General features: G+C 35.9%; 3 protein-coding genes and 1 long non-coding RNA gene across 6 annotated transcripts; 1 reads left to right on the top strand and 3 right to left on the bottom strand.

The window, feature by feature from the left end:
• Positions 1–1,776: 1,776 nt before the first annotated feature.
• LOC140791705 (lipid phosphate phosphatase 2-like) lies at positions 1,777–5,445 on the top strand. 2 transcript variants are annotated; one of them, XM_073142327.1, is made up of 9 exons: positions 1,777–1,832; positions 1,927–2,019; positions 3,181–3,402; positions 3,501–3,588; positions 3,698–3,807; positions 3,911–4,004; positions 4,231–4,419; positions 4,531–4,590; positions 5,123–5,445. In XM_073142327.1, exons 2-9 carry the CDS (start codon positions 1,996–1,998, stop codon positions 5,284–5,286), a joined length of 951 nt encoding a protein of 316 aa, XP_072998428.1. In that variant the 5' UTR covers positions 1,777–1,832; positions 1,927–1,995; the 3' UTR covers positions 5,287–5,445. The 2 variants fall into 2 exon arrangements, with proteins under 2 accessions (XP_072998428.1, XP_072998427.1); XM_073142326.1 differs by having other exon boundaries at positions 1,927–2,031.
• An 891-nt stretch (positions 5,446–6,336) lies between these two features.
• Positions 6,337–7,054, bottom strand: LOC140791746 (large ribosomal subunit protein uL24y-like). The gene has a single exon (XM_073142391.1). The coding sequence runs from the start codon at positions 6,966–6,968 to the stop codon at positions 6,510–6,512; it is 459 nt and encodes a 152-aa protein (XP_072998492.1). The 5' UTR covers positions 6,969–7,054; the 3' UTR covers positions 6,337–6,509.
• A 1,270-nt stretch (positions 7,055–8,324) lies between these two features.
• LOC140792792 (receptor-like protein 4) lies at positions 8,325–16,403 on the bottom strand. 2 transcript variants are annotated; one of them, XM_073143996.1, is made up of 9 exons: positions 16,137–16,403; positions 14,996–16,060; positions 14,773–14,923; positions 14,398–14,469; positions 13,838–13,906; positions 13,031–13,099; positions 12,047–12,124; positions 10,797–11,005; positions 8,325–8,950 (listed from the first exon to the last, which is right to left on the bottom strand). In XM_073143996.1, the coding sequence occupies exons 1-9, from the start codon at positions 16,228–16,230 to the stop codon at positions 8,844–8,846; spliced, it is 1,914 nt and encodes a 637-aa protein (XP_073000097.1). In that variant the 5' UTR covers positions 16,231–16,403; the 3' UTR covers positions 8,325–8,843. The 2 variants fall into 2 exon arrangements, with proteins under 2 accessions (XP_073000097.1, XP_073000096.1); XM_073143995.1 differs by having other exon boundaries at positions 16,140–16,356.
• A 2,651-nt stretch (positions 16,404–19,054) lies between these two features.
• On the bottom strand, positions 19,055–19,601 carry LOC140792801 (uncharacterized). The gene is made up of 2 exons (XR_012109826.1): positions 19,550–19,601; positions 19,055–19,470 (listed from the first exon to the last, which is right to left on the bottom strand). It is a non-coding gene; the product is annotated as an uncharacterized lncRNA (long non-coding RNA).

The following is a 19,601-nucleotide window of genomic DNA, read 5'->3' as shown; positions in this document are numbered from 1 at the left end:
GCTCCAAAAGCACTATTGACCAGTCAAGTCAATCAGCCATTATTTTTTCAAATGGGCGTGATATGAATGTTTCCTGACAAAAATGGCATTCTTAGCGTCACCAAATGGTGCTTGCTCTTTGGCTTTGCCTTGGCTTTTGAGAGTCATCCGAATTCGAATTGCATAGTGGGTAGATGGTGGAATAGAGGAAGTGTACATTGGCATTGGTGAAACCCAACCATCTCTGACTAAAGAAGGGAACAACGGAGTTCCTAGTCAAATTGTGTCGTCGATTGTGCACATCTAATGACTTTAATCTCCACCGAAGAATAATATAAAAGAGTGATTGAATTTGAACGAATAGAATCAAAACTTCAGAGGCCTGTGATTAATGCACAACCGGATAATAGATGCTACATCAGCTTGCATCGAAACTGAGAGTATTTTAATTTAAATTACACATATTTGAGTTAATCTTGACTTAATACTTGTACTTTTACCTCGACTTTTGTGTCATATTAAAAATAAGTATTTTATAACTATTCTAACTTACAATCAAATATTAAATTATTTTAGTTTATATTAGAGGTGTAATTTTAAAAGTAACTACTAGGTACTCTAGTTTCTTTCTTAACCGAAAAACCAAAGAAAACTAACAATAGTACAATGCTATACCGTGTGCTTGGTCAGTCTTCAAGAACACCAACTTTGTCGTCCATTGATGCAATTTGGAGGAAAGATCTTAGTATCTTTAATAAAAGTTAGCATACATATCTGCCATTCAGGATGCTGTCTTTCTTTTGTGTATCTTAAGCTTTTTTGCTTCGTAGATTGAATAAGATATATATATATATATATATATATATATATATATATATATATATAATTGTACATGCAATGATGCAGACCCCAAGTGGTTAGAAGCTAAAGGAAAGAGAGGAGCTTTTGATTCAAATCATCCTTTCAAATGCACAGAATTCTGTCTGGATATAGGTAGGCAGTGAGGCCAATAATCCTCAGTACAAGAAATTTTTGTCTCAAGTTCCAATAGGAATTTGAAAATGATGAGAGGAGTAGCTTGCCAACTCTTAGGACCTACACCCACCTGGTCGAATTAATTTGTTAAAATGCAATTTGGATTGACTTGATTTTAATAAATGATCTAATTATGTAATGGCCAAAACTCCTCTTGTCCGAGTAGTTGCTGTCAGAAGATAGAGAAAAGAGAGGAGCTTCGAAGGAGAGGAGGGAAAAGAAAGTGAAATGAAGGGGATCTAAGGAAGCACTAGCACTAGCTCTGCCGGGAGTTCAGCTCTTTCTTCCTCTCTCTCATTTATCTAAAGAAAAAGAAAAGTAGTTACAGTCTATTCGGCTCAAAACTAAGCTACTTTAGTATATTAGGCTAGTTTGCTTTTAAGTTTAGGAGCTCTCTTAAACTACTTCAGAGACTCCTAAACTAGTTTAATAATTAAATATATTTTTATATTTTTTAAATTTTATAAAAAATTAAGATTAAAAAAGTAAAATTAACTAATCGAGTTCGGGGCTTAGTCTTAAGCCAAACAAGGCCATAACTAATGTTTTAATCTAAATATTTTTTTGGGGGAAATCAAAGTTACTGCCGGCCATGATTAAATCGGGATGTTTTATGAGACTAAAGTCGAAAGCATGGGGTTGACAGTGTAAATACCGGAAAGATACGGTGTTAAAACATAAATTCGTGAAAATATTGGGTGTGAAATGTAAATATTCCTTCAGCCTAAACTTAAAACCACTCCCCGGTCCCCCCCCATCACATCAAAAGCTTCTCTCTTCTTCACGGAAACCGACTTCCAAGCCCTAAGAACTACCCGGTAAGCCATTATTTCCCACTTTATTCTCTCTCTTAATCCCTCAGAACGAAGTGCTTCCTGGTTCCATTGTTGGATTACGTTTGTTTTGGTTAAGAATTGGCCTCTCCAAGTCGGGCATTGGAGTAAGCAATTTGGAGAGTTGACCAGAGGAAGGCGGAATAGCATGTCATTTTGTGGGTTGCTGACTGTAAGTCCAAGGGTAAAGGCTTTTTTCGACCTTCTTCTTTTCTTTTTTTCTATTTGTTGTCGCTTGACTGAAAAATCTTTACATGTTCATGGTGGTAGTGAATGATGCCCGGGGTGCTTGTAAGAAACCCACTTGAAGCTATCAATTTTGAAGTTTTAACCATTACATATTGTTTTATCATTTCGGTTAGTTTATTTGATTCTTTGAGAAATGCCAAGATAAGTGGTATTGTATTGCTTTAATCAACTAGTTAGAATATTTAGGGGTCCTTTTGATTGTGTTTTTGGTTGAAAAAAATGGAATTTCTAGTATTAGTACCTTTTTTTTTTCCTTTGTACTTTGAAAATGTGGCGAACAAGAGTCAGATATGATGCTAAAAACTTTCAAATACATGTAATTGTCTTTATATGAATCATGGCATTTGAGTGTTAAAAAATTTCAAATATATGTAATTTACTTTTTGAATCATGGCATTTTCAATGATGTTCTTCGCATGACAAATTCAATAAAAGGATAAGAATCTATTTTATCGATAGCCAAGTTTCTGGGAATGTCCTGATGCATGCTGTGCATTTCACATAATTATTATATGTTACATGAATAATAACAATATCATCCAAAAACAAACAAATTAAGGAAAGCTCTGTGGTAAACACACCAGACATAGGTAATATATCTTCTAGGCAAAAAAATAATTGAAGATCTGATAAATGATCTTGGAATTCAAGGCAGAGGATTTAAGCATTGGATGGAGAATAGTAAAAGGGCCAGTAGTTATGTGTGTTCAACACAAACAATTTCATTTTAAGTTATTTCCTTTACAAGTCCTAGAGTAGAGCTGTACCTAAGAGCAGGGCCACCAATTAGATTCACATTATTCTTTTCAAGGACGTTCCATTGTCATGGGGATGTGCAGATAGCTGGTTTGGCGTGGTATGTATGAGATGGCACATACCATATCAATGAATGGCATGTCAGGCCGTGATGGTGTCCTTTGTCATGCCAACTCTTGATAACATTGTTAGAGCAGTTACAAAAACTCACTTTGGAGATATTGGACGTTGTCATTTTGCATCTCAAATCATATTGTATTGATCGCTATGCAATCTTATCAAGAGTTGAAAACTAGTCAAAAGCTTTACTATTAATTTTCTCTTGAAGGACAACATGCGAGAGATTCAGTTGGGTTCACATACAGTTCAATCTCATGGAGTCAAATTGACAAAGAAGCATATGCACGACTGGATCATTCTCGTTTTTCTTGTATTGATGGTAGTCTGTTTGCATGTTGCTCTCCCATTTTATCGTTTTGTTGGGAAAGAAATGATGACTGATCTTAAATATCCATTAAAGAATAACACTGTACCAGCATGGGCTGTTCCGGTGAGTTATTGATATATTTCAGTTGCTACCTTTTGCAAATCCATTGAATTAGATTGATCCTGTCCACATATCTGTAATACTGACTTTTTTTTTTGTAGATAATTTCCTTATTGTTGCCTGTTCTCATCTTCATTGCCTTCTATTTCCGTAGAAGAGATGTTTACGATCTTCATCATGCGGTATTAGGTGGTTCTCATCCCCATTTTTTCCTTATTTGAATAGATTCTCCTTTTAAATATATTTTGATGCTTACAAGAATATCATTTGAGTAGATAAGTTCAAATTGCAATATCAGGCCTCCTCTTTTCTGTGCTCATAACTGGAGTCATAACTGGTGCAATCAAGGACACAGTTGGGAGACCACGACCTGATTTTTATTGGCGTTGTTTTCCTGATGGAAAAGAGGTCGATTTTTGGATCCTTTCGTGCATATCATATTGTTTCATTTTTGCTGTGTACTTCATAGGTATCCTTGATCATATCTTTGTACACATTTCTTTTTGATCAGTTGTATGATGGAGTAACAGGAAATGTAATTTGTCACGGGGAAAGAAGTTTAATAAAGGAGGGTCACAAGAGCTTTCCTAGTGGCCATACTTCATGTAAGATCTTGTTAATTTCTTTTCTCTTTGGCATCCTCATGGAAAATGCATTGTAAGTCAGACCCTGTCTAAGATATTTGGATGAGGACTACACAAATATGAAAAGAATAACTATTTTGTCAACATATATGTCACATAGCCAACTGCTCATATTCATCTCATGTTTGATTACAGGTTAATTTCAGTGGTAAGAGAAATTTTTTGATGTCACTATGGCATCTTGCAGGGTCTTTTGCAGGTCTTAGTTTTCTGGCATTATATTTGTCTGGAAAAATTAAAGCATTCGACCGTGGAGGCCATGTGGCAAAACTTTGCATAGTATTTCTTCCTCTACTTGTTGCATCCCTTATCGGAATTTCTAGGGTGGATGACTATCGGCATCATTGGGAGGATGTTTTTGCTGGTGGCCTTCTTGGTCTGTATTTGATGAGAAATCATCCTGTAAACTGATTACTGCTTCATTATTCAGCTGGAAATAATGCTTTTTGATGCTTGAAATAATGATTCGTAAATTTTATTAATGCAGGATATGTGGTGGCCTCGTTTTGTTATCTACAGTTCTTCCCTTCCCCTTCTCATCCTGATGGTAATACTTATATTTCCTTGTTCTTACTCTATCTAACTATCATTTTATTCTGGTAAGTAGATTATAGGTGTGACTAATAATCTCAGTAGACATAGCAGACATTTGTTTATGTATCCTGTGTTCAATACTCAGGCCATTCTCATTGTTATCATACTACTATAACTGAACATGTTTCAGTGTCTTTAGGCCACAACATTTGGCACCTTAGCTCTATATTTGGATGGAGACAACAGAAGAGAAGATTAGAGAAAATAATCTCTCCTCTTGTTTGGATATACTGGGTGAAAAGAAGAGAGAGAGAATTTAGTTCTTCTCTTTCTCTCTCTCTATCCACTTTTGGAGTTGGGTCATTTTTCTCTCTTCTCCCTGCATTCTCTTCAAAATTTCTATCCAACCGAGAGAATATTTCTCTCCCTATGTTTTTATGACGTAGAGCTAATATTCTTTAGGGTATTCAAATGACAAAACCATCTTTGTATTATGCAACAAAATTCCTATAACCTATCTGACAATTAACTTGTTGTTCCTGAAGGTTGGGGTCCTCATGCATATTTTCAGATGCTAGAGGAATCACGAGTCAGTTGCAATCCAATTGGCGAAGAACACCGACAATCTGGAGACGGCTGCAATATTGGATTATCTGGACGAAGAGATAAAAGGACACCGCTGGATGAATTAGAATCTGGGAGGGTGTAAATGTTAATCAACTCCTATCTATTAGTAGAATCCTCATAGTGTATGCAACAAATTAACAATCAGAATATGTTCATTTACAGTAGCTGAAGACCTGATGAACTGCTGTAAAAAGATTGTTGAAAAATTCAAAAATTTATGGCTATAGCTTGTTTTAAAACATATTCACTGCTCAGCCTTTTCAAAGCCCCAAGTTAACTTGTAATTCATCTTTGGTCAAAATAGTTTTGGAAATTTCACCATGACATACTTGAGGGAAAATTTTAATTTACCTTCCCGTTATTTGGTCTGATTCTAATTTACCCCCTATATTTCAAACTTTAGCACTTAACCTCCATACTCCATCATTAACTAGAACATACAAAAAAAACTTAATTACTTTCATATAACTGTAATCTGATTTGAAGATGGTAAAAATAAGTTCATTTTTGCAATTCATCCATGGTGAGGAATGCTGGTCCAATAAATCACCATTAGTTTTGAATGAAAAAAAAATCTAAAATTTGGTCAAGACCAAGAAGAGAGGTGAGTTAAATCGAGTTTTTAAGATTTGATTACAAGGGAGTAAGTTACAATCGAGTTAAACCAGGAATAAACTGTAATTTGGCCCCCTGTCTATCTATCTATTATCTGCTCCAATTCATCAATGATATATGCTGATAACACATCTAGAGGACAAATTGTGATATAATAAAACTTCAAGCCAATTACAATGAATCAATCTACAACAATTTCCTTCTTGGGTTTTATCTCCCTACCATCTTAGCATCAGCAGATGTGTCACAAGAATTTATCTCTCAGACCTGCTTGTGTTTTACAACTACTACTTCTCATGGAATCCGTTAAAGTAATCAGAGCACCAGGTAGATTTCAAATGGTATCAAGAGATCTTAAATTCCAAGATCTCAAAGTGATTCTTTTAAACTAAAACAAAGTCAATCATCGAGAGTGCTTCTTGAACTAATAAGAGAGTTCGTTGGTGTTATTCTACACGTATAGGCATCAATTCCAGAAGATAATAAAAGTATTTATAAACATATAAAAACTATATCATTATAATCGATATCAATCAAGAAGATTAATTCTTTTCAAAAATTCATAATTCCAACGACAAACTTAAAAGCAAATAAAAACACCACCTTTATCCACCAAACGAAGTTTACTACTCAAATCAATCCAAATTTCGACTTAGATTGTAAAGAAGTAAGCAGCTAATCCAGAAGCTATTAGTCGATCTCCTGAAGGGATGGGGAGGCGGAGGCGGCGGCGACCTCGTCGGCGGAAAACTTACCTTTGGCCTTATCGGCGGCGCGGCCACGTGCCTTGCGCTCGAGCAACGCCTTCCGATCCTTGTCAAGCTTGAGCTTGGTGATGACGACCTTGGAGGGGTTGACCCCAACGTTGACGGTGGAGCCGTTAACTTTCTCCCGGGTGATGCGCTCCACGTGGATGACCCATTTCCGGCGGTAGACTTGGACGACTTTGCCCTCGCGGCCCTTGAAGCTACCGCGCACGACCTGGACCTCGTCATCCTTGCGGACAGGGACAGATCGGACGTTGTACTTGCTGCGGAGCTCCGCGGAGAGAGGAGCGCTCATGAGCACGCGGCGGACGCTGGAGGGGGCCGTGAAGTGGGCCTTGCGGCACTTCCGGCGAGAGCTGGAAACCCTAGGGTTGTACTTCATGGTTGATGTGAGAGATCTAGGGTTAGGGATTTCGGGGAAAAAGGTTACAGAAGGCGGCAAATATAGGGAGAGAGAGGAAGAAGATAGGATTATTAGGGTTTTGGGGTTAGAATCTTGAAGTGATAGGACAAAACTGCCCCCAATAAGTTGGACAAAATGCGTAACCTTAGCCCAAAATCCAAGCCCATATTAGAGGCCCTAGAGGGGATAAGGCCTGGAGGGATAATTCCATTTAGACGAAAAAGATTAAAAAAAATCAATACCTCTTTTTATTAACATTATTCTTTTTTATCTTTAATATATATATTTGAAACATTCCTCTGTCTTTCTCCTCTCCAAAATTAAGGGTATGTAGTTCAAAAATATATTTACATGTGAGTTTAAGTGGTAATTTATAGATATTATAATAGAAAACTAACCAACAATAGTTTAAGGTAATAAAAAAAATTCAGAAAGTGTATATCAAAATAAAGAATAATTTAGAGGGTCTAAATAAAATTATTCCTAACAAATAAGTTATGATATCCGTTTAGATAAAAATTGAAAACAAAGGGTTCAATTTACATCAGACGATAGAGATGTAGGCTACAAATAGTATACATCAGATGATAGAGATATAGGCTACAAATAGTAGTATCGTTAAATAAATGAATAAACCAAGATAAAGGCCTATGAAAACTGCATTTGAGATTAAGCCCCGAACTAGATTACTGAGTCTCATTTTTTTAGTTTTAATTTTTTAAAGAGTAAATTCGATTAGATATTAAAAAAAAAATTAGGTTACTGAACCAGTTTAGGAGTCCTAAACCCTAATCTCAAAGCAAATAGGCCAACCTCACTTAGACTTATAAAGATCAGTTCACATTTATTATTCTTATCTTAGAGAAAAAAAATGATTTAATATTTTTCAGTAACACAGACCCAGAGGGTAGTTAAAGAGATACTTTATAATTTAGAAGGTTAATGTATACCTTTAAAATAAAATGAGAATGTGAGCATAAAAATTTGACAATAATCCAAAAGGCCTTAATATAATTAGACCTTTAATTAATGTGTAAAAATAAAGTTTTCCTCAAATATTACATTTTACATATAATAAAACCAAGCACATGCACTTCATCATGATTCACTTTTGTAATACATGAACACAAGCTTTTTCAAGCCAAACTCCAACAAAGTTGTACTTTGATCAAGTTTGGCTTATTCATGCATATTTTTGTTCGACTTTCTACAATCTAAACTGCGAAAAGAGAAAAGGAGGCGCAACATTTAATTACTATCGTAACAATCACTCACGAACTAATAAATGAAACTGTTAACAGCTCTTGGAAATATTAGTCATATTGACAAAGTATGTAAGACTCTGAAATCTGGTACTGATATCATTAGAACATTTGGTGATCCCAGTGTTTATAACTAGCCAATAGTTTCATAAGATAGAATGCAGAAATCAATCAATTTCCACGGCAAGATTAGTCACTGTTTTGCTACTGCAGCACTTTCATTGCATAGGAGAGATTTAATTGATGTACATAACTGCTGCATACCTGTCAAATTTCAGACACAGTGCATGAACTGACATGAGGAGCCGGCAAAATCAGCCTTCATCAAATTTATACAGGCTACAAATGTACATGATTTACCATACAATGTAATGCCAACAATTTGCATTTTTATCCCTTCAATGGCATGCCAGAATGTGATCTTTGAATATATCCCTTCTGACTTATGAGGTCTTGCTCAATGGCACTTTTCCTCAAACCAAGGGCTTCAATGTGGTTGCCACCAGGAGGTGTTTCTGGGAAAGAGGAAGTATCCAACAAAATTCTTCAACCAAAGAATTAGTGATGTTGTAGCAAATCTGTCTCAGATGTCTTAAATAGTATTCACAGTAGTTTGGAAGCCATTAGAATTTTGTGTCTCCATCTCGAGAAGCATCAATGACTTCTGCCTCTGGTACCTATTCCGTTTTGCAGCAATTGCTAACAACCAAAAGAAGATATTAGCTACACTAATGGAAATGATATAAATTGTTACATTAGATACCTTAACAATTAGATAACTATATATATACACGCACACCAAGAGATAAGGGAATAGATCTGCAATAAATGTCTAAGAAAGTTATCTTTGCAGAAGGAGAAATGATTAACTCTATATGGCTTTACTAATTCTACAAGCTTTATTAAGATAACTTAAGTAAAACTTTTCTTTCCAGAACTAGACCATGTTCCAAAAGTGATTCAGAATATATAAGATACAACAGTGAAATTAAAAATACTTTTACTGCATTCTGAACTGTTTATGTTAAAATTCTAAACAAATGCATAGTATTGTTGACATTTCAAGAACTCTAGATAAATGTCTCCAGACATGTAAAATAGATGTTAAGAAAACGAATGTTTTCTTAATATTTTGAAAATAATTCATATGATGTTAAATAATTTGAAAATACCATGAATGTTTTACTGCATTTCTTGGTCCTTCACTCAATGCAGTCCATAGACTTCTCATAAATAGTAAAAAATCAAGGAACCATAGATTCCAAACACTCACTAACTTCCTCATTTTTGTCATGGAGAAAGCATTGATGTCCTGCACTGGCGTACAATCTATATAGCTACTTATTGTTATACCTTTTACATCATAATAAGGGGAATTGAAGGGTGAAGTAACACTAAGATTCATACTGGATAGCAATCAAAGTCCAATACTGAGAATATTATTCAAATACATAAATTCTGAAAGTACAGAAAGAAGTCAAATCTTAATAAGAATTATAGATTTTTAGGAAAAGGAATGTTTGACAAATATGTCGATTAGACAAAGCCTACAGCTTCTTGTGATTAGCTTCCTATTAGTTTGTACTTTGTACCATCCACCTGGTGCTAGACAATGAGACACAAAATTCTTAACATGTAAAAAGAAATGTAATCATTGTGCCAAAGTTGATTACAATATGTTTGTTATAAGGAGTTAAGGCGAGTTGAACAATTTGAATTCATAACTAAGAGATAAGAATGTAATCATTTTTAGAGCCATTTCTTATATTTATGGCAGTTCTATCTTCACGTATCCCTCTCTTACAAAGAAACACTTTAAGCCACTTTTATAAGCCGGTTTTGCTTCCATCTTCATATTTTTTTTTGACAATATTAGACATTTTTTGCACAATTTGCAAGCCTCTTCTGACGTGATATGGATCACTCTATATCTATTCTTACTTCAACCTTTTCTCTTCTTGGATGCACATGGTTGACTCTTAATTCATTGACTAATTTTATTTTGTCAGCATTCTGGTAACTAATATTAAATAATTTGAAAATACCATGAACATATTATATACTCTCTTGTTACAGAGTCTAACCTCAACATTTTTGTGAATTAAATAGTGTTTATTTTCTATCAATCCCTATTATTGCAGGGGTCATTATCAATCTTTATCCAGTTAAACCAGAAACATCAATTATTCTTCTGATAATTTTAGCCATTTGTTCTGGTATAACCAACATAAACATTTTATTCTCAACCGAACAAATGAACAATGGATAGGATTATCTTTCATCATAATTTTCTTTCAACAAACTTTAAATCATGATTCAGTGAAATGATACATAAATGAGCAGGACAGATGGGGACTATTTCCAATTATCTTTCTCAATAATAGCAAACTCTGAACTCTAACATCAATGAGTTAGCAATAATCTTGTCAGGTGCCAACAATAACTAAAATGTGTGAGCTATATAGCAGGCTATATGATATCTGAAGAAAAATAAACCGCAAAAATAGAAGTTCAGATCAGCCATGTTTCAGGACACTAAACTTACATGTAAAATCTTGTGGAAAATCAAAATCATAGTCATTCGGTCCTCGTCGTAAGCAGAATATGTAAATCGCCAGGAATAGAAGAATGAGAAAGACACCACATGAAACACCAATTGCAATTTTGCCGGTTTTGTTCAAGCCTCCTTTTTCCCAGAACAACGGACAAGCAGGTAGAGTAGGCACACCACATAGGCCTTTGTTACCTGATAGACTGGCAAAAATTTACAAGGTCATAAAGAGAAGAAATATAAAAATTGGATCATCTATAAATTGCTAGAGGTCTTGGTCCTCAAGCTAATGCACTTCCCCATATTAATGCCTCAATAAGGTTTTAAACTATGACTTGCAGAAAACCTGACAAAAGCAAATGATAAATTATTTAAAAAGCAAGTACACTATACCAGGTATACATTGGTTAGGACGTATATTTGAGATTCTTATGTCTCCCGAAGGGATTTTCAAGAAAATAAAAAATTTTGGAACTCAAGAAAGGTTCTGAACAACTGTTGTAGGCTTGCAGCCCATTTAAGATCTTTTACAGTCCCAATGGCATTGAAATGTAGAAAGATATGTGAGATGAGAATTGGATACAAGATAAGTTTCTATCCATTCGATATAAAATTGAAGGAAGGAGATAAAGTGAAGCATTGAAATAGATTAAAGTATAAATGTGGCTTGTAAATACTATATTGGTACCTGAGCACAATTTCTAACTTTCCATTCAAACAGATCAGTGTAGTGTTAGATGTAATCGTTTGCATGCAAAACCTTATCTAAAGGCAAGGTAGGTCCTATAGTGTTCATCTATCCTGCTCCATCCCCAAAATAAATCATTAACAGATATGCCTGAACCTATGGAAAATTTCAAACTATTTGATGCCATTCACTGTCAAGGTAATCATTAATGGTGGTTCCTAGTACCAACCAGACCCATCACTGCCTTCATGCTACCTTTATCTTAAAAGACCCATTACTGCCTTCATGCTACCTTTATCTTAAAAGAAACAACTACTTTGAGGTTAAGATACTTTATAGTGAGTATATGCATGAGAGTTAGAAATGAGGAAGATAATTCTTCTAGTTGTAATGGCCATTTGTAAGAGATAATAATAAAAAAAAAGGATAGAACCCTGTATCTGCAGCTTTCTCAGGAAGGAAATCAAACAAAGATGCATGTTGCAGCAAGGACGCAAGCTTGTCCTGATGCCTGAAAAGATTTTCAAGAATTTGAAAGGTCATCTACTCATCTTACTCTATTACTCCACCATGCACACCGATTGAGTAGAGTCTTTCTGGAACTTGCCCATCCAATTCATTGTTGTTCAGTAAGCTGCAAAAGTAAAACAAATTAGTGTTGCAAAGAAATAGAAGACTGTATGTTCAGCAAGAATCCACTCTTCAAGGTTGGCACTCTAAAGTTTATACTTATTAGTAGCATGCATCATTCCATGCAAACCAAAATCACAGTAAAGTATGTCAAAAAGTCATGCATTGACAACTATGAGAACTTAAGGTTCATTTCAAGGTAATAGTTTCTAAATAGGTGTTTCTTCATCTTATATATGGAGTGAAATTTGGATTTGCTTACTCTAATTTTATCGGTTTAACTAAGATCTATGACCATTGTTGAATAATTTGAAGCATTATGTTATATTGGGCAAATAAATAGTGTTTAGATTGTCTTAGTTTGGCAGATGAAGTAACTGTGCCATCAGCTAACTCATTTAGATGGAACAGCTTATCATTTAATTTGTGGATTTTTACGATGGAAGGAATGTAGCAACAAACAATTATGCACTCCAAAGACCAGCTTGAATGAGTAAACATCTTTTATAATATAAATTTTACAAATATAGAAACAAAAATGCGGAAGAATTCATAAAAGAATTATAAACATTAGAGTTTAATTAGAGAACGTGTGCATACATATAGGGTATATCTATATATCCATTATTGCAATGACTAAATTAAAATGATGTTATATTCACACATGATATTGTATAGCACAGCTTTTATATGAAAACAAATGAATTATATGCCTGAAAAACAGGAAGCACAGAATTCATGTCTTTCAGTAGAGATTTGGGAACATAGTAATGATTTCTAATCATTAATCATACATGAAATGATGATAAAGAGGAAACTGTTAAAACTAATAAAATGAGAATTCAAGAACAAATTCAACAAACAGCAGTAATAAAGAATTCAGAAGCTGCAATCAATAAGTAACACTTACACAATTTGCAAGCTGGTTGAACCAAAACTATCAGGAATACTTCCAGAAAACTGATTCGATGACAAATCCCTGAAACAACAATGAAAAATCATAATTCATAAAACCTTCTTGAAATAGGCCAGAGTTCAAACTTCAAAGTTCTCCAAATCAATCCTTCAGATTTGAACATCTGAACTTCCATTACTCTAAATCTCTAATGGATGGGTACCCTAGACAAGATTCCAGGGTTCTCTCTTCCATGTAATGATTGTGTGTTGATTGATTAATTACATGCCAAATTTGTCTGATCTGATCAACTAATTTTCTGTTGTCGATATTAGATAATTACATCCTTGAGTCACAAGAAGTTGTTTGTGGTCAAGATCTTGATTAAACTTAGATAGTGTTAAGATTTCCAACAAAAGAAAATTCAGACATTAGAGGAATGCCACAAAAGTTGCAAGGCTAGTTACTAGATAGTGAGTACTGAGTAGAGTGCAGTGCTCCATATTGGTGTAATGTTTGAGAATACCATGGTTTTTGAGTGGTTAATGGTATCAACCTTTAGATCTATCAGTGTTAACAGTTGCATCAATGAATGCAAAACCATATCTGATGGCATATACAAATAAAATACTCCATGGCATACATTACTTTTCAATTATATGGTGCGAAGCTTCTTTTTTTTCTGGTAACAAAAGTAAAATTTATGACATTACAAGATAATCTGCAGTTGCCAAGGACATTAGACAGGTAGAAATTTGTCTTCATTAATGGAAATAATATGCATCCTTGTGACTTACAAATGGAGAATAGAATTTTACTTACAATCTTACGAGAGATGCTTTGCCTAAACCTGATGGCAATTCTCCTTCCAAAGAATTAGAGCTTAAGTTCCTGAAAGTCGCAGAATATAATTCCAGAAAGCAAACCAAATGAAGATAGAAGGTCAAAATACAGAGAAAACTGAACTGTTAGAAAAAGTAGAATGAATACAACTTTGTAACTTGTTATCCTATTGCAGCAATGTGGAAGAAATACAAATTTCTAAACACAGAATTGCCAAGAAGAGATTGTCATATTGTGACACCAAGATTTTTTTTTTTGGTCCTATTTTTGGCAAACACAACTTAACAAGTTCCACATGCAAAAGGAATTATGTTTTTCCAGAGGAAAAAGAAATTATAGAATTACCAAAACTCCACATTGTTGCTAGTGTCAGTGCAGGCTATTTATCTGATATTTTGTTGCACCAGTATAAGAAGTATATTTTTATCTCTATGGGATACTACCATTATACAGGAATAAATACTCAATCGGAATTTGGAAAGCCATCATAGATAGGAAAAAAGGGAAAAAGGGTCTTAGAAATTCACAACGATACTTACAAGCTTACCAAGTTCGTTAGAAGACTTATTTGATCGCTAATATAACCTTTTAATCCTTGACTTGCTAGATCCCTGTAAAGGCATAACATAATAGAAAAGGCAAGTTAACCCCGTCAGCGTAAAAGTTCATATACCCCTACAGAGCACCATCAATGAACACACATTCAAGAATGTAGCTTGTGAAGAACATGATATGACAATGTAAAAAATGACTACTAAATACTAATCCCATGGCTAATTAAGTGACAGATAAATCCAATTCAGTATATGGCAAACAACTTGGCAAACAACTTGGCAAACTACTTGGTGAACATTGCAACCATATGAAACACGCATTAACTGAAAAGATAATGATATCGGTGATTTGTCACTTACAATTGGGTAACCACCAGTCCCTGTCCTTTCTCACTGTGATGACAAGTGACCCCCTCCCAAGCATCCCAGGTTGTAGGAGCACAAGGATCCCCATTCCAACCCATCCTAGCTGGAATCTTAAGCGACTCCTTCAAAGCCTTCATTGCAGCCACTACCAAGAAACACAACTGATCAATCCATCCAATCCAACTCAAGATTTAGCATAGATCGCTTCCCTTCTTACCTTGACTCGGCACGGTGGCCATGTCCAACGGAACCATTGCGTAGTTCTCAATCCCGCATATAATAGGCTTCCCGACGACCGGAACCAACTTCACATGAAGTGGCGTGGTCGTCAAATTATCAATAATATAATGCCATTTGAATGCAGTAAATCCCCCAACCTCCTTGTATATATCAATCCTAGTCACATTGTTATCACCTATCATTATATCGAACACCCTCTTCCCGGCAGCATTGATACCGGAATCAATCTCAGCAAAATGGAACCACACCATGTAACCGAGCCTCGTGTCGACGGGCAGCAAGTACTCGAGCGCATCCCCGGAATTGACGGTGGTCATGGCGGTTTCGTAGAGCTTGGTCGGGAAGTAATTCGGCGGCTGGTTGCTACCGAAGATTTTGTGGCCGCCGGCGGAGAGGGCTTTGATCTTGATCTTGGGGTTGCGGAAGTCGGCGCCGGATTGCCAGACGCGGGAGAAGGCGTCGGGGTCGGAGGTGAAGCCGGGGCCAAAGAGGTTACTTCCAGAGGAGAGGCGGCCGTAGTTGACGAGGATTAGGTCGGGGCCGGTGGAGGAGGAGTCGTAGGCGAGGGGGTGGACGGGGGCGACCTCGATGGAGGCGATGACGGGGGGATCGGTGGCAATGCTGTAGAAGCAAACCTCGGCGGCGGTGTCGAGGACGGGGGCGATCAAATCGGAGTAGGCGCCGGAGCGGGCGGCAGCCTCAGGCCAGGGGGAGCGGTAGGTGAAGACGAGGGTGCCCTCGACGGAGACGTCGAAGGATGGAGACCGGAGCTTGGAGTCGTAGTTGTCGTAGACGGTGAAGAGGCGGATGTAGTAGCGGCCGGAGGGGAGGGGGAAGGAGTAGCAGGACTTCTTGCCGGAGGAGACGGGAGGGAAAAATCGGAGGGTGCGCTCTTGAGAGTTGGGGAAGCGGTGGGGCTCGGCGACCATGCCGGAGGCGCCGCCGGGGGAGAAGAAGCGGTCGGAGAGCCAGGGGCGACCGAAGGAAGAGGTGAAGTTGGCGGCTCCGCCGCAGTCGATGTTGTACGAGTAGTTCGCCGCGCCTGCAAGAGAGATGAAAGAAGAAGATTAATAAACCAGAGATTCGAGATGGAGAGAAGAATCCCTTGGCAAGCTTACCACCGGAGAGGAAGGGGTCGGGATCGGGAGCGGAGAAGGCGAGGAGGGGAAGCGAGATGAGGAAGAGGAGAAGTCGCATTGTTGATTGTAGCATGCGGAGTGCGGTAGGACCGTAGGAGGGAGAAGAAGAGAGAGGAGGAAGAGGAGTTGAAGGCGTGATTAGAGGTGGGAAGGTCGTGAATGGAGGTCAGTGGGAGGAGAGAGAGTGTGTCACTGGGCGGGCGCGGCGCGAGATCTAACGTGCGCTCTTTCACATGTGATGCGAGGATTTGCTGTTTTGTTTACCGACTGTAAAATTCAGGTATGATAACATACGTGGCGGTATCTTTGATGGGATCTCAAAAAAGTTATTTATGACTAGAGTTTATTATTATTAATAAAATTAATGATATTCTCACAATCGAGAGAGAGAGAGAGAGAGAGAGAGAGAGAGAGAGAGAGAGAGAGAGAGAGAGAGAGAGAGAGAGAGAGGGGATGAAATTAAAAATTACTTTATAATTTGATATTTGAAAAATTAACATTGTAGAAAGATATACAAGAAAATTGGTATATTTAGTTGGTCAAAATTTTAAAATTATTTTTAATGAAATTTAGATTCTCACGGAGAGTATTTAACCTTATAATTAACTCATAAAAAATAATTGCTTACTATGCCAGGGGCAATGGGGGCATGCGACCTTTTGGCTGGGTATCTGTAGGAAATTATCCTGTGTCAAAGAGTTAACGGTTTCGGGTCCACATTTGGTCGGCGAAGTTGGTCAAAACAGAGAACAGCTTTCAGATCCAATGACTAGTACCCAAGTAATGTAGACAATCCATCATAAATTTTTAGGTGATGGTACCAATAATACTACACATCGGGTCTCAAATTCCAACAGGAAGACGACGTGACGGGCTGTAAGGCACTAATCACGGAGATCACCTGTAGTACTCGGAACAGCGTTTCACGTCCTGTTTGGATTCAGGACAAATTTGGGTCGCAGCCGAATCGAACGAGGAGCGCTTTCTAGCTGCGCCTTGTTCGGCGCGATTCAGCTGATTGCAAGATGCCAAGTGGCGAGTGCACCGAGTTTTTTCGCCGTTTTAGACACGTCATTGGTAAATAAAATAAAATTATTGAAATTTATATTTCTTAACTTTTTAAAAAAAAAAAAGAGTTTAAGAATTTGCATATAATTCCGTATTTTTTAATAAAATTATAATTCACATTCACTATTTACAAAACGAGTCCTATCAAATATATTTAGAAAATACCTTATTGTTAGATTTGCTAGTTAAACTTAATTAAATTTCTGAATTATATACTAAAATATTTATAAAAAAATATTATTCAAGTCATACTAAAAGTATTTTAATTATTTTAAAAAAATATCTTTAGTTAAATTATAATAAAAATATAGGATATAATTCCCAATTTTATTAAAGCTAGGTGTTATTTACAAATTTCTTTTTTCTTTTCCTTACAGCCTATTGACATGTTAAACTAATTTTCTATTTAGTTTTCATCGAATTAGGTTTTATTTGTTGAATTTTCCTTCTTTAATTTGAAAGCTCGCCTATTTATCTATTTCTATCTAAACTGTTTAGAGAAGGTTGATTCTCTAATCCTAATTAATTATTATGAAAAAAAAAGAAGTTATTTTTATATTTTTGTTATGTTAGATTTAATTCAAAGACTTCTGGACGCAGTCTTCGGGCATTTGAAGGAATTAAGAGAAAAAGATCACCGAAAGTGACTTCCTGCCAACCTATTTATGCTGTTTAATTTATTCTGTAGGGCCCGAAGAAGGGCCAAAATAAAATAAAATAAAAAGTATTAGAAGAGTAGGTGTAACTTTGGAAGCCAACTAATTCCGGATAAAAAAATGTTGGATAATTGATTCCTTATTCACGTGAGTCAGCCAATTAGATTGGGATTTGGGATTAGTCAATGCTTCCATAAGGTCACAGGTTAGGAGAGTGGATTAAAGTCAAAAGAAGGAAATCATAGTAATGTATAATAGTCAAAATTTGATTCCCAAATTATTCAAATCATCAACATTAAACAACAGAGCCAATATCAGCTAACAAAAAAAAAAATCTATCATAAATATTTTGTTTTTATTATCATATATATACTCTGCCGTATAGATATTTATTATTTTCCGTCTGTATTTTGCTTGAAATTTTCTAAAAAAACACCTTGCCGTTTAGATTAAGATAAAATTAAAATAAAATGAGAGGTATTTTTATTTTCAGACTAATATTCTCTATTTTATTAAATGTTCTTAGGATAAGGTTAGTTTAGAATTTTAAGTAAAATATAGGATTATAGTAGGTAGATTATAAGAACAGCTTCATTGTTATATTTTTGGTGGTAGAGTGTAAACTGGGGACCAACTAGATTTGCAATTTGGGCGAGTCAATGTTAAATAAAATTTGGGTTTGGTAAAATATACCAACTTGTAAGGCTCAAGTAGGCTAAGAGAATTAAAGTCGGATTTTTAAATAATAAAAGTTTTAAAATAAACAAAAGTATATATTTAATTATTTAGATAATTAAGTACCGTTGCAAAAATAGTAGAGAAATGTGTATATTAATTATGATTTACACCTTATATTTTCACTAGTTGTAAATTAAGTTCGGATATGTGCAAAAAATATCTTAGGTTATATTTGAACTAATACCGTAAAAATATTCTGTTAAATAGAGATATTTTATTTTTAAAATGACTAAAATATTTTTAGTATAACTTGATTGAAAGTATCTTTATAATTTTCTTAGTATAATTAACTTAACTTAAAGATTTGATTAAGTCAAACTAACTGATCTAACGGGTCGGTGTTTTTCACCAAACTCACTCCCCAAGTTTCCATTTGACTCGATGAGTTATACGAAACTAGGTCAAGTTCTTCAACAATGGATTGCTACAAAGCCATTAGTGACAAGGCCAAAAAGCCGATCAATACTCAATTTCCACTTCACTAACAACTAAGAACAAGATTTATTTCGTATATATATATATATATATATATACACATCAAGATCACGATCGAGCAGCACACCACAATGAGAAATCCAAGCCAAATTAATGGATCATCACCAAACCAAGGCAGCCATGAAACTGGCCATCTGCAACTCTTTCTTTCTTCCAAAAGCCTTCTTTTTTTGTTTCTTCTCCATTTTGAACAGCAATTAATGTCAGAAACCCAGCAAGCCAGTGAAATCTCCAAACAGTACCAGGCGAGCAACCGCAAACAAGAGCATGAAGCCTCTCCTTACCTTTCTATGAGACCTGCGCCGGACTGCGACGATCTGCTTTTGAGGTTCTCGCCGGCCGGCGCCGCCGTCATTCTGCAAGAAAAAAACTTAACTCGTTATAGATAACGATTCTTTTAGAGTTGCATGGATATGTAGAAAAGGACTATCGTACCGATGAGTTGCTGGCCCCGTAACCGGTGGTCATTTGGAAGGCACTGCTAATT

Source organism: Typha latifolia, chromosome 7 (genome assembly GCF_019914945.1).
Source record: "Typha latifolia isolate L0001 chromosome 7, TyphaL0001v2, whole genome shotgun sequence".
In the NCBI taxonomy this organism is placed as follows: Eukaryota; Viridiplantae; Streptophyta; class Magnoliopsida; order Poales; family Typhaceae; genus Typha; species Typha latifolia.
This window is presented reverse-complemented; position numbering and strand designations above follow the sequence as displayed.